Here is a 14,386-nt window from a genome sequence, read left to right as displayed (position 1 = left end):
TTTGGATCCACGGTCCTGAGGAATCTACTCCCATGAGCAACCCGAGATTGGTGATGCTTGGGGTGCTACCCATCAATAAAGAATGAATGGCGAGATTGAACAACTCCACATAAAGAAGTTATGTACTTACCATAACGTTCCATGTGAGTTATTCATCTCGTCTTCATTCTTATGTCCCTCCCTCCTACCCCCTCCTGGGCTGATAGATGTCAGAGATGCTGGATCCATCTTGGTTACTCAATCCTTCTATACCTTTCTCTTGGGAGTGAAAGAATGACATATGGTATTGTTATACGCAGCAAACAAGATCTGAGGTAATTCCAGGTGCATCATGAGATAGGGAATTGGCCTTAAGCTATTTGAAAACCTCGAGCTTTGCAATTGGCCGTATCGGAGCCGAGGTATCATCTCCGAACCCATCAGTAAAGAATGAAGGCGAGATGAACAACTCACATGGAACGTTATGGTAAGTACATAACTTTTTTCTGTCACATCTGTTGGAAGATGTGTTATTTAACAATTACATTTTTTATGATGGTCATTACTTTAAACAAATTAAGGGAGTGTCAATGGGGTCTTCCTTAGGCCCCCTTTATGCAAATAATGTTATGACCATTTGGGAATGGAAATTTTTGTTTGTTTCTGAATATATGTAGCATGTAAAAATGTACACCTTTTTTTAGACAAATTGTTTTTTATATGGGATGGACCCAAGGACCTAATGTATGAGTTTATAGAATATCTTAATGAATCAATGGAGTTTTTGAAATTTTCTTTTCAAACAGGTGAATTTAACATTGCTTATCTGGATGTTTTATTAAGTAAGGATGTACATAGGGGCTGTTTGAAGTCTACTATACATAGAAAGAAGACTTCTTCAAATAAATTTTTACATTTTTCGAGTAACCATCTGTTTCATGTTAAAAAGGCGGTCATTAAGGGTTATAGGCCATAAGGATTGTCACTTTGCTAAATAAATTTATTGACGTATGTCATTTTGTAGGACAGATGTTTTTGAATAGGGACTATCCCAGGGTATTACTGGACGCTGTGACCACAGAAATGATAAATAAAAGAACTTCTGGCCAATTTAAACCTTTGTTAAATTATGGTAATACTATGGAAGACATGGTTAATGATGTAGATGCAACCAACATTGTTGAAGTTGATGGTACCTGGACCATTAATACTGGGGATGCAAGTCCCCAGGTAAGACAAGTTTTATTACTACCTTTACCAATGATAGTGGTACCATCATGTAGGTATTACAAAAAAATTGGGCTCTCATCTCAGGTAGTGTTAAATTAAGTAACATACTGGGATTGAAACCTGAAGTTATATGTAAGAGGGTAGAAACCTTACAGATTGGTATGATTCTCTTTCATTCATAAAAAGCAGGTTAAAAGGTAGGCTGAGAAAATGTAACATGTGTAACCAATATGGAAAGATATTGGAATGTAAATTTATTTCCTTAGGTGAGATGGATATCAATATATCTGTTTTTTTTTAATTGTAGTACAAAGGGAGTTATATACGCAGCAAAATGTCTGGATGTCTGGACTGTTCTGCCTATTATATAGGCAAAAACAGAATGGAAAATGAAACAGTGTACATATGAGCATTTATACAAGATCAGTAAGAAGAAAAATACTAATGCCCTTTTTAAACACCTTGAACTATACAAAAATCATAAATTTGGATTTGTAGTGTTAGAGCAGGTACAGTGGGGTCCATGGAAAATTCACATTGAAAATAGGGAATATTTGTGTCAAGCCTTCTTAAATGCTTCAGTGAGACCACGTCTCAGTGATGCCATCCCCATATCAAGTGTTTTAAAATTAAAACTTTTAAGTAGATAGGTGATTATGAATTAATGTTATAATTTGCCTAAGAGAGGGTTAATAGGATGGAAAGTGGGGGAGCTGTTTTAATTGATGATCAGTTAGTTAACTAATTAGTGTTGTTATAAATGCTGGAAAAGGTTTGTGTAAATTTGTCTGAGGAAGGCTGGTGTTCTAGTCAAAAGTGCTTACCATTATTAAACTGTGATTTATTTTTGGAGTTTACTAGCTTTTTGTTTTTATCAGTTCATGTGTTTTTTCTAGTTATGGATTGAAGAACATTGCTGTAAGAAAAAAAAAGGAGAAATATAAAAGTTGACAAAATGGCTGAAGCTATGGATGTACAAATGCAGCTGGATGAGCACTGTGTGCTTGCTAATGTAATAAGGAATGAAAACTGTGCGTTTAATAAGACCAGTGGTGATGAAGATCATTCCAGTCTAACAACTGATAGAGCAGCTGTTACTGAATTAGAAGTTGAAGATTCTTCAGGTCTGGTCAGAAAAAGATATTCTTGTAATTTGAAATTCAGTTATTAGAGGAACTGATACCTACATAGCATTAGGCTTGTCAGGAGCAAAAACAGAGGATGTGAGAAAGCCCTCAGAATCCCTTAATCTAAGAAAGTATGGATCTCTTTTTATTTATGTTAGTACAAATTATCTCATTCACAAGGACTCTCTCACTGTTAGTAGGGCACTTACAGCCCTTTAGATGGCGTAGCTTCTATGGGTGTTAGTTCATATTTTTCACAAATTACATATAGAAAGTAGAGTTCAGGTCACCATGAATAAATAGATTTTTGGATAAATACCTACAAGAAAACAATGTCCTGTTTTTTAAAAAATGAAAATGACTAGAACATCTGAGCTTGCCATTGCTCCCTTGAAAGGTTATATTTTAATGTCACATTACTATTAACCAGTGACTCCGTTGAAAAATTGAAAGCCATTGAAAATTGCTGGATAATTTTGTTGTCATTTGGCAGTATAAAGGAACTCTTATAACATATACTAGAAGTATCCATTTGAGCTTCATTCCATTCATTAACATTAGAAACACAAGAGTGTAAACTATCCTCCAAACTTATAACTTCCCTACACTTTTTTCCTATTGAAAAAGAATAACACACTAGGTTTAACTCTCAAAGTCTCTGTGTACTTTATTATCATAAGAATGAGTAGCATAATCCCCCTTTGCTTGATGGCTGACCTTCCATTGGACAAATTTAACATTTCCTCCTTAGCCTGTTCTGCATCAAAAAGTGACCTTGATCCTCCAGGGAAAAAATATTCTGAAGACAGCTGGATACAGCAGCTTGAATCTCACCTGCCTCTCTTCATTCCCTGATTACTGGACTAGATTTGTTTCTCTTCTGACTGGTGTACAGTGAATAATCATTTTCCACAAACACACTACTGTCTTCAACTTTTAATACCTCTCCCTTTTGCCACAGTTTTGTCAGGATCAACTCTTTCTGCTGGTTGGTTTGCATTATAAAGTTCTTGGCTACTTTCTCATGGCCATATTTGGAGCATACATACTGTGTGCCCTTTCAGTTATCAGTTCCTGCTGTGGAATAACAATGTAGTTGCTTACTTGTGCCTTAAAATTAATAGTTTGTTCTTTCTAGTTTCTCTGGTAGAATAGAAATTCTTAGATTTTTCCTATGTGCTGTGTCCTCTAATTCTACCATTTTTTGAAAATCTCTTCTTGAGCAGTATTATACTCAGCCAGCCTTTTTTTCATTTCGACCTGCAATTTTTTCAGTTTTATTAGCTCTTTTGAATATCTGTTTAAAGCTGCTTCTGTTGTTTTCAGCTTCTTTGTTATTTGAGTTGATATACTCTGCAGTGTTTCATTTATTTTAATCAGCTCTGAGCACATTTGACTTATTTTTTCCACTAGATTACTGGAACCATGTCTTGCACCAAAGCTGGAGCTTGAACTGATTTTTGCTGAACAGTGGCGGGATTATTACCAGTCAGCATTTTGTCTTCACCTTTTCTTGTTGATTTTCTTTCAGGCTCTCTGTTTTTTCTTTGCTGGCATCCATGCAGTGAACTTACTGACCAGTAACTGAATTTTACCCATGCTGACAATATCACTGGCTGTTGTTTCTAAGTTTCTGTTTCAAACTGGGAGTGCTGAAGTTAAGTTGTTGATCAGGGTGCAACCATCTTAGAAGTCTCCACTATACAGTTCTTAGTGTTGAATTGCAAGATTCACCCATCTGCTGATTTCTTATGAAGCATTTAAATCCTCTTTCAAATGCCTTCTTGCATGGCATTATAGCTCCAAGTCATTTACAGATTTTATTCCTTATTTCTGCTAATCCCCAAGTTGTAGCTGGAACAGCACTTGACTCAGAACTGAGCCTGGCAGCAGACCAATAATAGCTGACCTCTGACATCTCTCAACAATATTCCTTTTCACAACTCTTTAGCCATCCTTCCAGCAAACATGGCATTCTGAAACCAGTCTTGACCCTATTTCACCAATAGCCTCCTGTCAGCCACAGCAAATGCCTTACTTGAAACTAAAGCACTCGACATCCCTTGAGAGACTTTCTTTTGCTGTCACACAGTCATAAAACTGAACCAGGTTAGTCTGACAAAACATGTCTAGTCAGCTTCCTGTAATTGTATCACTGACAGAACTGTGTACACTTAACCCTCAAAAGTGTTTGCATTACCTTATCTGAGGTAAGTGTCAGATTAGCAGCACTGTCACTTTCCAGTTGTGTGTATGATCCCACCCAAAGTCATATCACCATCACAGACCACTAATCAGCTTGTATGCTACCCTTGAAAGGATAGTTTAAGGATCTTGGTAAGACTCTCATGCAAAGTTCCTTCAATTCTGTGGCATCCCATCACATGGGCTGACTTTTATGCATCATATGTATAAAGAATGATCACTGTTGGTTACAGAAGTTGTGTTTATTTTGACTGCAGTCCAGAATGATGGATCTATATATAAAATGGCCATTGCTGTCTTTTTTTTTTTCCATTTATTTATTATTTTTTTACTAGGTAGGAGACTGGCTACAAGGCCCTTTTTAGCAGCAACCTAGGCTCATGAGAGCAGTACAGAATATACACAGGATATAATACCATGCAAAAATTCCATGAATACCACTCGGGAATAACATTAAAGAGGTAATACAGTGACATTGCATACAATCATGTATGCATTCATGTACATACTGTTATACAAGATATTGCCATCTCAAGGTTAATAATAGCAGTGCTTCGGCATGTACCATCCAGTGTCAGTAAAGTAATTGGATTTATTATGTATGATAAGAAACTCTTTGAACTTTGTTCGGAAGTTCTGTACTATATGCATTTGCATAACTTGAATGTACAGAACATGGAAAAATCAAGCTGGAGCATAGGTTTTGTATATCGAGATTTGTTTTCTGTTATTTATTCTGGCAGAGGAGGAAGCAATGAAAGATTTGAGCAAAATTAGAATGTTAATGAACTGTGTCCTGGGCTCAGTCCACATCTGCTTTTCCTTCCTTTAATTTTACTGTTTGTAATACAGAGAGCATTACTCTTTTATTTAGAGTGTGCTGCTATCTTTCTAGTGCTGTAATCCAGTGTTGGATGTAGACTGTGTGGCTGTTGGAATATGGCTAGTTTTTTTTACATGAGCACTGCATATGGTTTTAAAATGCATTTAAAAATAGCACTACATAATGAAACATTGGTAGAATGATATTATTAATAAACAATTATGTAACATGAGTGGTACAGCCGCTGATCACATGCGTTCCCACACACTACTGAATATCATTGTGGCAAGATACATCTTAAAGTTACGCCTGCTTTTGTTAACTTAAGGAAACTAGTGCCTACACTGTGCAAAAGGGAGTGTGTGTGTGTGTGTGTGTGTGTGTGTGTGTGTGTGTGTGTGTGTGTGTGTGTTTGTCTCATTTAATATGCATTAAATTCTCACAGTATCCTTAGTTTTATGGATAAACATTTGAGTGTGTTGCTCATTTGACAATGTATTTGAAGCAAACCTCACATTGATTGTACACTGAAGTTGTTGAAAGAGTAATCTCTCTTTACAGATTTCCTTACTTAAATATGCTGTTTCATTCCAGGCACTGGAGAAAGTGGAAAGAGTACATTCATTAAACAGATGAGGATTATTCATGGTGCGGGTTACACTGATGATGACAGAAAGGCCTTCATAAAGCTGGTTTTTCAAAACATATTTACTGCCATGCAGTCTATGATCAAAGCCATGGAGGCACTTGGAATACAGTACAAGAATCCAGAGAATGCGGTAAGGCAAAAAGTACTTTTTCTGTCAAATCAAAAGCCTGCTTCTTTCCAGGTCAGCAGCTGTCTTTTGCATTCCTGTTTCTGCAGTCGTGGTGTATGGGACATCCAGCTTTTTATTATGATACATACATTGTTCATTTTTACCAAAGGTCAGAAGTGTGCAAACTTTGAAATGTATTTCAGGAATTTTACATATAAACAGATTCTGAAGTAGTATTAAAATGGAGTGAGGGGTGTTTTGTTTTTGTTTGGATGCTGTGTTATGTTGAAGTGATATATTTGTATTAAGGTAGATTTTTCAATCTGCTACCTGATAAAAAAAAAATCAGCAAAATTTGGCGAATGTTACCATAATGTGAGTAATTGTACAGACTGTGCAGTGGTGTCTGCAGTTGTTGTCTGACCTTTTTAGAGCAGAGAGGTATCATGGCCAGGGTGGGGGGCTTGTATTCTTTGCATTAAGATTTTTGTGTGAAAGCCATTAAGTTATTTTCATGTTTTATACACAGTGTGTATGATATATATATATATATATATATATATATATATATATATATATATACACACACACACACACACACACAGTACAATTTCCTGTGTGCCTTGCCAGTGTTGTATGTTTTTTCATCTGGATAGCCATGAATGAGTGAATCGGTGCCTGGAAGGCAGTTTGTTCAGATCTGAGAGTTCCTAGATGTTTGTCATTATTTCTTTGTTACTGTTGTGGAATAAAGCAGGGCTTTTAGATTGCGTGTTTGTTTCACATTATCCTGAAGCAGTGCCATTTGAGTTGCATTAATTAGCCGTGGTGTTTTTTTTTTTTCCAGTTTAGTTTCAGAAGTGTTTTAAGTATGTGTACTGAGCTTGAATTGATGATGCAGAAAATGTATGTCTGCCTGTATCAAAAGTTGTTAGGGTTATGAAGCATGTACAAGCACACAACTGTTATACAGACTGAGCAGAAAAATGTCTTTATATTTTAAATTGCATAGATTTGTGTTTTTCAGCTGAGCCAAGTTACAACAGAATGACCCATGTATAAACATTAAAGTTATTACAATGAACCACAAATGAACATTCTGCTGGTGCCATTTTAAGTACTTCTTGGATATGAAGGAGGATCTTGTTTTGAAGATCAATAGGATAGTGCTTCATTACATTGCAGAAAAAACAGCTTTTGGAAACACAATTCTTTTTAGTGGAAAAATTCAACTTCATTAAACCACAAATTACGAAATAGTAACACGTCATTTTAACAAGTAGAAATCAGCTATCTGTTAAGCATTGCTAATGTTTTTGTGTCCTCGTATATTTTCTTATAACTCCCAGACCCTATTCTCAATTATCACTTTTTTTTACATATTTCTCAGTCTTTACTCAGTACAGATCTTTACCAATCATGAAATGCAGTTTCCTGTTATTGAGTTGAAATTCACTGTCCATTTTCAAAGACAAAGTCATCTATTTATTCAGTCGTTTGTGTGACCTTTAAGAACCTTTGTTGATTGTTCCTTGTCTTGGATTTGTTGTATAATATTGTGTTTTTGTTGGTGCTGCTACTTCCATTTATATGTTGTAGCCTTCTTTGCTACTAATATCAAAATAGTAAACAAATGAGTTTCTGATCTAATCAAAACTGCAAAGGTATGTCCACTTTATCTAGAAAATAATCAGTTTTAAAAATATTAAATCGGTTAGGCCATATGCCATCAAATAAATTCCACAGTTCATTTTAGTTCTGCAAGCTATTAAGACTTTCACAGTCCTAAAATATATGCATTCAGTCCTCCAGCTTGACCTTGTTATACAGCTAACAACAAGGAAAGACAAAAAGCAACATCCTTGCCAGTCTAGAAGGAATATAAATGTGTAAGCATAGCCGCGCAAATAATCTGAATTTTCTGTACCTGAATCAACTCTAACCCTGGCTTTCTTTTGTAATCTGTGTGTTGAACCTCTTCTCCCATTCCAGCCTATTCATCTGTACTTGCCTAACACCCACCAAAATAATATAGGCTTGACTAACCACTTCTTTCCCAACTTTGGGTTTGGTTTCTTTTCCCCATTAGCCAGTGAACCCCTTAGAGGCAACCATCCTTCTTCACCAAGTAAACTTTAGTTTTTCTTGGAACTGTAACCATCTGCCCATGTAACTCTTCAAGGCACCTCTGCTCTCTATATCTAGCTTCAGACTTTCCGGACTCAGAGGTTTCTCTGTGTTTTATTATCTTTCACAATATATTTAAATGTTGAAAGTGGTTTGATTTCCTGTATATGTTGATTCTGAGGGGGCTATACAGCACTTATTCTTATCGGTGATATTTCTTCCCTCCATCCTGTTTTTGAATCTTTCATCACACATCTAGTTTCCCTTGAAATCTCTAATATCTCCCCTCAATTCTCCCCATTTAATTCATTTCTTGTATACAATCCGTCTAACTTTCCTATTTTCCTTAAAATTATATATTTCTAGACAGCCTTAAAATCCAGTTTTGACAAAGTTAAAAAACAAAAAACATAAAAAAAAACAGTTTTGTTCATGCTGCCATTGTATATAATTCAAAGTCAGTGACTACCAATCCCCCTTGCAATGAAGGTTGCATTTCTTTCCTTGCCAGAGGAGGTATGTAACCTGTTTTAACTTGGACAGAAAATTTGGAGAAGGTAGAACAAAGAGATGACAACTAGGCCTTGCACCACAGAGAATCTGTGGTAGACGAGGCTAAACCAAAGTTATCCTTGAAAGTTATTCTGCTGATGCTATTAGGGAAGGAATGATTTTTTTTTTGTCCAGGTAAACTATATAATTGGACTCCTTTAAAGTAAGTGTGCTCTCATAATTACTGGACTTGGTCAGTAGTGTGTGTGTGTGTTAATTTTGTATCCCCAAATCTCCCCATATTTCTTTAATTATGAGAATACTACATATAAATCTTCATCAGGGTACCACAAATATTCCAGGAGATCACATGCATGTAATGAAATTTTACGTAGCACGTCTACTAGTGTCAACCCCTGTAAAAAAAAAAGCACACTGCCAAAATCTCTTGGCCACTGGTTCTAAGTATTGTGCGATCAGTAAGGGAGAACACAGGCATTCCTTTCTTGTATGTCTGCTTATGCCAAACTTGCATGAAAACCCTATGCTTACCTTTATTCTAGCCTTAGCATCCTTGTATAGTGCCGTCACTACACAAACTGCTGAGGGAGCCCATATGCCTTAAAACTGCAGAGAGTAAAGTCCAGCTTGCACAGTCAAGTGCTTTTTTCTGCATCAGTACTAGCTACCAGTTATGGTTTAGTTGATCTGTTTTTTTATGCATGCTATTATTAAAGATATTTTAATCAGATTGTCAAAAGTTGCTCTTCTAAGCAAAACCCCAGTCTGATCATGGTGTATAAGCTAAGGGAATATATTTGCTAATATTTTTAGCCAATAATGATAAATAATTGAATAATCATGGTTTAATATGGAAGTCGGTATGTAGGATCCTAGATGCATCTTTCCTGAATTTTTTTTTAAAACAAGAAACAACTTTATTAAATGATCACTTATGACATATGCATGCATTCATACATTTATATAAATGAAAACAAACAATACTGACATATTTTTAGTTGAAACGTTAGATATCACTTATAATCTATCCGTTCACTGTCAATCAAACATTGTATAGCTCATTCAAATTATGCCTTCTTTTAAACCTCGTTCCTGCTCCAAAACATTATTCTACATGCATTGCTTCCATAATTCCCATTTTTTCTATGTAGTTTGCTCCTACCCTTTTTCTAAAGATCCTATTTCCAGTTGTTTTATCTCTGTTACTACTGCAAGTACAGTTGGTGTAGACTTTGATTTCCATTTTCTAGTAACTGCTTTTTAGCAGCCATTAAAGTTAGACTCAACAAAATCTCGCCTTATCTTTCCTGATTTTTAATACAACTGTGACAGTGGCTTGCTCCCATGACCGTGGGATTTAACAAGGTAATTATTTAACTTCATAAAACATCTATTAAATTCTCCCCCTCTCTCGCCCCCAACACACACTATACCATTGCATCCAAGTGTTATTCGCTCCTTTATTATTATTATTATTATTATTATTATTATTATTATCTTAATCTCTTCACCCTTTGCTAAAAGTGTGACCTCGTTTTGGACTAACTGTCAAAGATCCAAAGATTCCAAGTAGATTTAAGTCTCTCCAGTCTGTGGTCCTTCCTTATTTTTTTCTTCATACAGCCATTTATAATACTCTACAGAACAGTTTATTATGTAAGTAGGTATAGTGAAAACAGCCTTGCCCATGCTACTATCTTACATACTATTTTTTCATCGTCTGCTGTCTGAGCCTAAGGACCAAATATTTTTGATTGACTGGTCTGGCCTCACAGTCCTTAAATTTAAGGAGCTTTTTTGGCTTAGTCCTCCTTATGTTGCATTGATTTTCTTTCTTGTCTTTCAGTTCTTTAACTTTTACATCCATCTCTGTCATACACGACATTAACTTGTGCTGGGCTTTAAACAGCTCCTTCTACAGTTACCTGAAATGTTTTCTCTTTTGCTTTAGTTTCCCTATATCCTGAGTTCACAAAAACACAAGTGTGATTTGAACCTGTCCAATTTTTAAACATGCTTTGTGCAAAAAATGGGAAATGGGATTGTGGATGGATGAAGTCATAATTTAGATAATAGCGTGGGTACATACACATTAACAGAAAAGAAAACGAGCCATAGTGATATATGTACACTGCATGGAAATAATGAAAATATGTTCACTTCCTACCATCCCTTAAACCTTGCTCCTCCTCCTAAAGATTTTTCTAGATGTATTGTCCCCAGAAAGTCCATTTACTTTTGTATACTTTCTTCTTTCCCTTTTCTGTAGATCTCACATGCAGTTATTTTATCTCCTTTACCATATTCAGTACTTTAATGTCTTTTGGTTTAGTCTGATTTCCATTGTCTAGTAATTGCTTTTTTTTGTCAGCAGCTAGCATTAAATGTGGTATGCGTCCCAACTGTAAAGACCAATTTCCTTAGTTACAGTCATCTGCTCTCCCTAGACGTCTGAGAAAGTACTCTAGCGAGTTTCTAAAATATGCCCACTAATTACATCCCCAAAAATATAAAGCCTGTGCCATTTTGATGATAAATCATAAAGCACATATATAGTAAAATGTCAATAAAAACTTGTTTTTTTATTAAAACAGTTCTCCACAGAAAACACGTTCATTCCTGTGGACTTCAGAATGTGAAAGCATTTAGAGGTGTAATCCCTTATATACTATGACATAATCACATGATTAAAAATATCACGTGGCTAAAAATGATTAAGACATCTCAATGGTGTAACGTATGCCTCTCTAAATATATTTTAAACTTTACTATTTTGTTAATTCCTGGAAAGTTGCAGGATTCCAACCACCCCTGCTAACATATTTTTTCCATTCAAGTTCTCCTTCATGTTCTTTATTGTTTAAAAAAATGAAAACCAACAAAGTCCAAAACAGCAAATTTATAACCAGTAACATTGTTACATGTCACTGAATGTCTATGCAATACATTGTTCACATTGTCAGTGCATAAACATCATAAATATGCTGTTGATTCCGCTTGCAAGCAGTTCTTCCAATGTAGATTACTGGGCACGAGTCATAACAAGCCATGTAAAACACATCAGTTAAAAAAAATTAAAATAATCTGCTCATATTTCTTACCTCTTACAAGAACTTCTGTACACCCACTATTTTTAAATTTATTTTCATTATACGAACCACATTTGGTCATGAGTTTTGACATGGCCTCAACTTTTAGCGGTCGGTACAGTTCCTTTTTTATACATGTGATTTGAGACTTCTCCCACTACATTAAATACAGATGGAAAATTTCTTGAAGTTATGAACCATAGTTGTATCTATTGATTGTGTCAGTGCCATAGCCTTTAACTTTAAACCATTTCTGTATCCCTTTCATAAGACCTCACTTTATCAGTTGTAGCACATGACTTCTAAATCTCATTCTTTTTCGCTACTTAATAACTTCACTTTCAACCATCTTTTTATATAGCTTTTCCTGAAGGAACGTTTACTGTAGAGCTATACTTTCCAGTTTAAAGCCTGTTCACCTGAAGTGGCTCACCCTTACTGATTGTCCTTTGTATTCTCTTTCATCCAGCTTGGATGCATGGTACTGACATTTAAGTACTTATTTTTAAATACAGATGTTTGTATGTCTTAGCAGGTGGCCCTTATTCTTATGTAAAGGTAAATATAATTTAGTAGCAGTCAAATTATAGTGAGATGGACATTTTAAATGAAATGAGGCTAGTTTTATGTATAACAAATTAATCAGGAGGTGTAACATCACTACACTGGTCAAACATGTCACTAAAGTAAGTCTGCAATAAAGTCTACAAGGTTTAGGATTTTTCTCTTAAGTGTTTGCATAGCTATTTTTATACCCCAAGCAGACTTCAAAGAATTTTTCCTCAGGCAGATAACAAATGTTGGCGGCATGATGGAGAAGAAAAAGGTAACTGGGAACACGTTTTTGGGAATTCCCAAATGAGTACTCTGTCAGATATATTTGGGGGAGCAAATAGTTGTAATTAAGGAATTTTGAGCTGGGACACAGAATTGGCAAAACATAGGAAGGTCATATTAAGTTTAATTCTGTTGACTGCCAAAAAAAGCAATTACTAGAAAATAGGAATCATAGTCTAAACCGACTGTGTTTAAAAGAGAAGAAGGAAATTACATAGAAATAAATGCAATTTCTGGGAAAAAATGCATGCAGAATAATGTTCAGGAATTTAAGGGAAGGCAGAAACCAAGTGTTTGATATAATATTGTAATGAAAGACATCCGTTATAAAGAAAACATGTAATGTAAAATGTGTGTAAATGGAAAGTGTTAATATAGTTTGTTTTTTATTAATGTATGAGTGCCTATGACTTATGTGATATTTTAATAAAGGTATTTAAACAATGACTAACAACAGAGGTATTGGATGTAATTTTACACATGATTTTATTAAATTTTAAGGAAAAATATATACAAAAGACAGGCTACCCTCCTTATCAAGGTTGTAGGTCTCATTCTGTTTCCTGACCGGAATGAGAGGAGCTCTCTGACCACATGTCCATACTGTATAAATCTGAGATGCTGCACATCTACCAAGTACATCCCTTCTAGTAGCAAACTTTGAGGGCCATACTTCCTTACAAAGGCAAATACTTTACTCCTTTTAATAGGGTCACTTATTAAAATTAATTGTAGGTCTAAATTGAGTAATAGCATTTTTCAAGCTCTTGTTAAAAAAAAAAAAAAAATTCCTGTACCAATTCTGTCAGGTAGAATCCTCCTCTCTTGTCAGTGATTTTCATACATAAGGATCTAGGGTTGTAACAGAAAATGTTCCATAAACTACTGAGACCAGTACTCGACTGCCTGATCATAAATAACTTTTAGTGCTGGGCTGTGTAGTTATGCAGCCTTCTAAAACCAAATTCAAATAAAACATTGAAATATAACCAAAGTTCTGTCTTTTCAAAATTCAGCTCAGTAAAGTGTTTGCTTATGGAAACATTTATTTTATTTATTGATTTTACATTTGTTTTCCAGGAGAGTCTTTCTGGGCAAGAAACCCACTTGTAGCAGAGGCCCAGGGAGAAAAGCTCAAACATCTTGTGCTCTTACCCTAATCATACCACATATATAAAACGACTCCTATTCAACACCTTGTATCTCCACTCACTATGCTTATAACACCCACTTTGTTGTCCTGTACCACTTATGTGTGTCACAACTTCATCTACTGGTCATGATTCCTTTGACCCCCAAGTGCCCTAAATACTTTTCACACCTCTTGCCAAATCCTGTCTGACATCTGTGCTGTTAGTGCCTTTACCCAACTACTTTTACATTACATATTCTTAATAAGCCTGTCTCATCTGACATTTTAAATGCCTTGACATTCTAACTTTTTTAACCTGCCCATACAAACTGTACTCCCATCACCCCATGTCCCTGTGGTCACAGCCCTATTTCTCCCATCTCTCTCTTCCACTTGAGTCCTCTTTCCCACAGTGTCCTACTTCCCTTTCCACATGCTCCATCCTTTTCTTGCAACCCTGTAATGTTGCATGTCTTCTCCTCCAAATCATACTGGTTCTGAATTTGATCAGAACGATTTAGAGGTGACTCATCTCCTAAATGGTCATAACATACCATACAGCAACT

General features: G+C 35.5%; 1 protein-coding gene across 1 annotated transcript in view; it reads left to right on the top strand.

The window, feature by feature from the left end:
• Positions 1 to 14,386, top strand: part of LOC122793119 (guanine nucleotide-binding protein subunit alpha-14) — a 1,370,299-nt gene that overhangs the window by 724,660 nt on the left and 631,253 nt on the right. The window contains exon 2 of the mRNA XM_044060870.1: positions 5,959 to 6,143. Coding sequence (XP_043916805.1) covers positions 5,959 to 6,143 — 185 coding nt within the window. The remainder of the gene's footprint in view (positions 1 to 5,958; positions 6,144 to 14,386) is intronic.

The sequence above is a fragment of the Protopterus annectens genome, chromosome 2.part0 (assembly GCF_019279795.1).
Source record: "Protopterus annectens isolate FY-2018-M chromosome 2.part0, PAN1.0, whole genome shotgun sequence".
In the NCBI taxonomy this organism is placed as follows: Eukaryota; Metazoa; Chordata; order Ceratodontiformes; family Protopteridae; genus Protopterus; species Protopterus annectens.
This window is presented reverse-complemented; position numbering and strand designations above follow the sequence as displayed.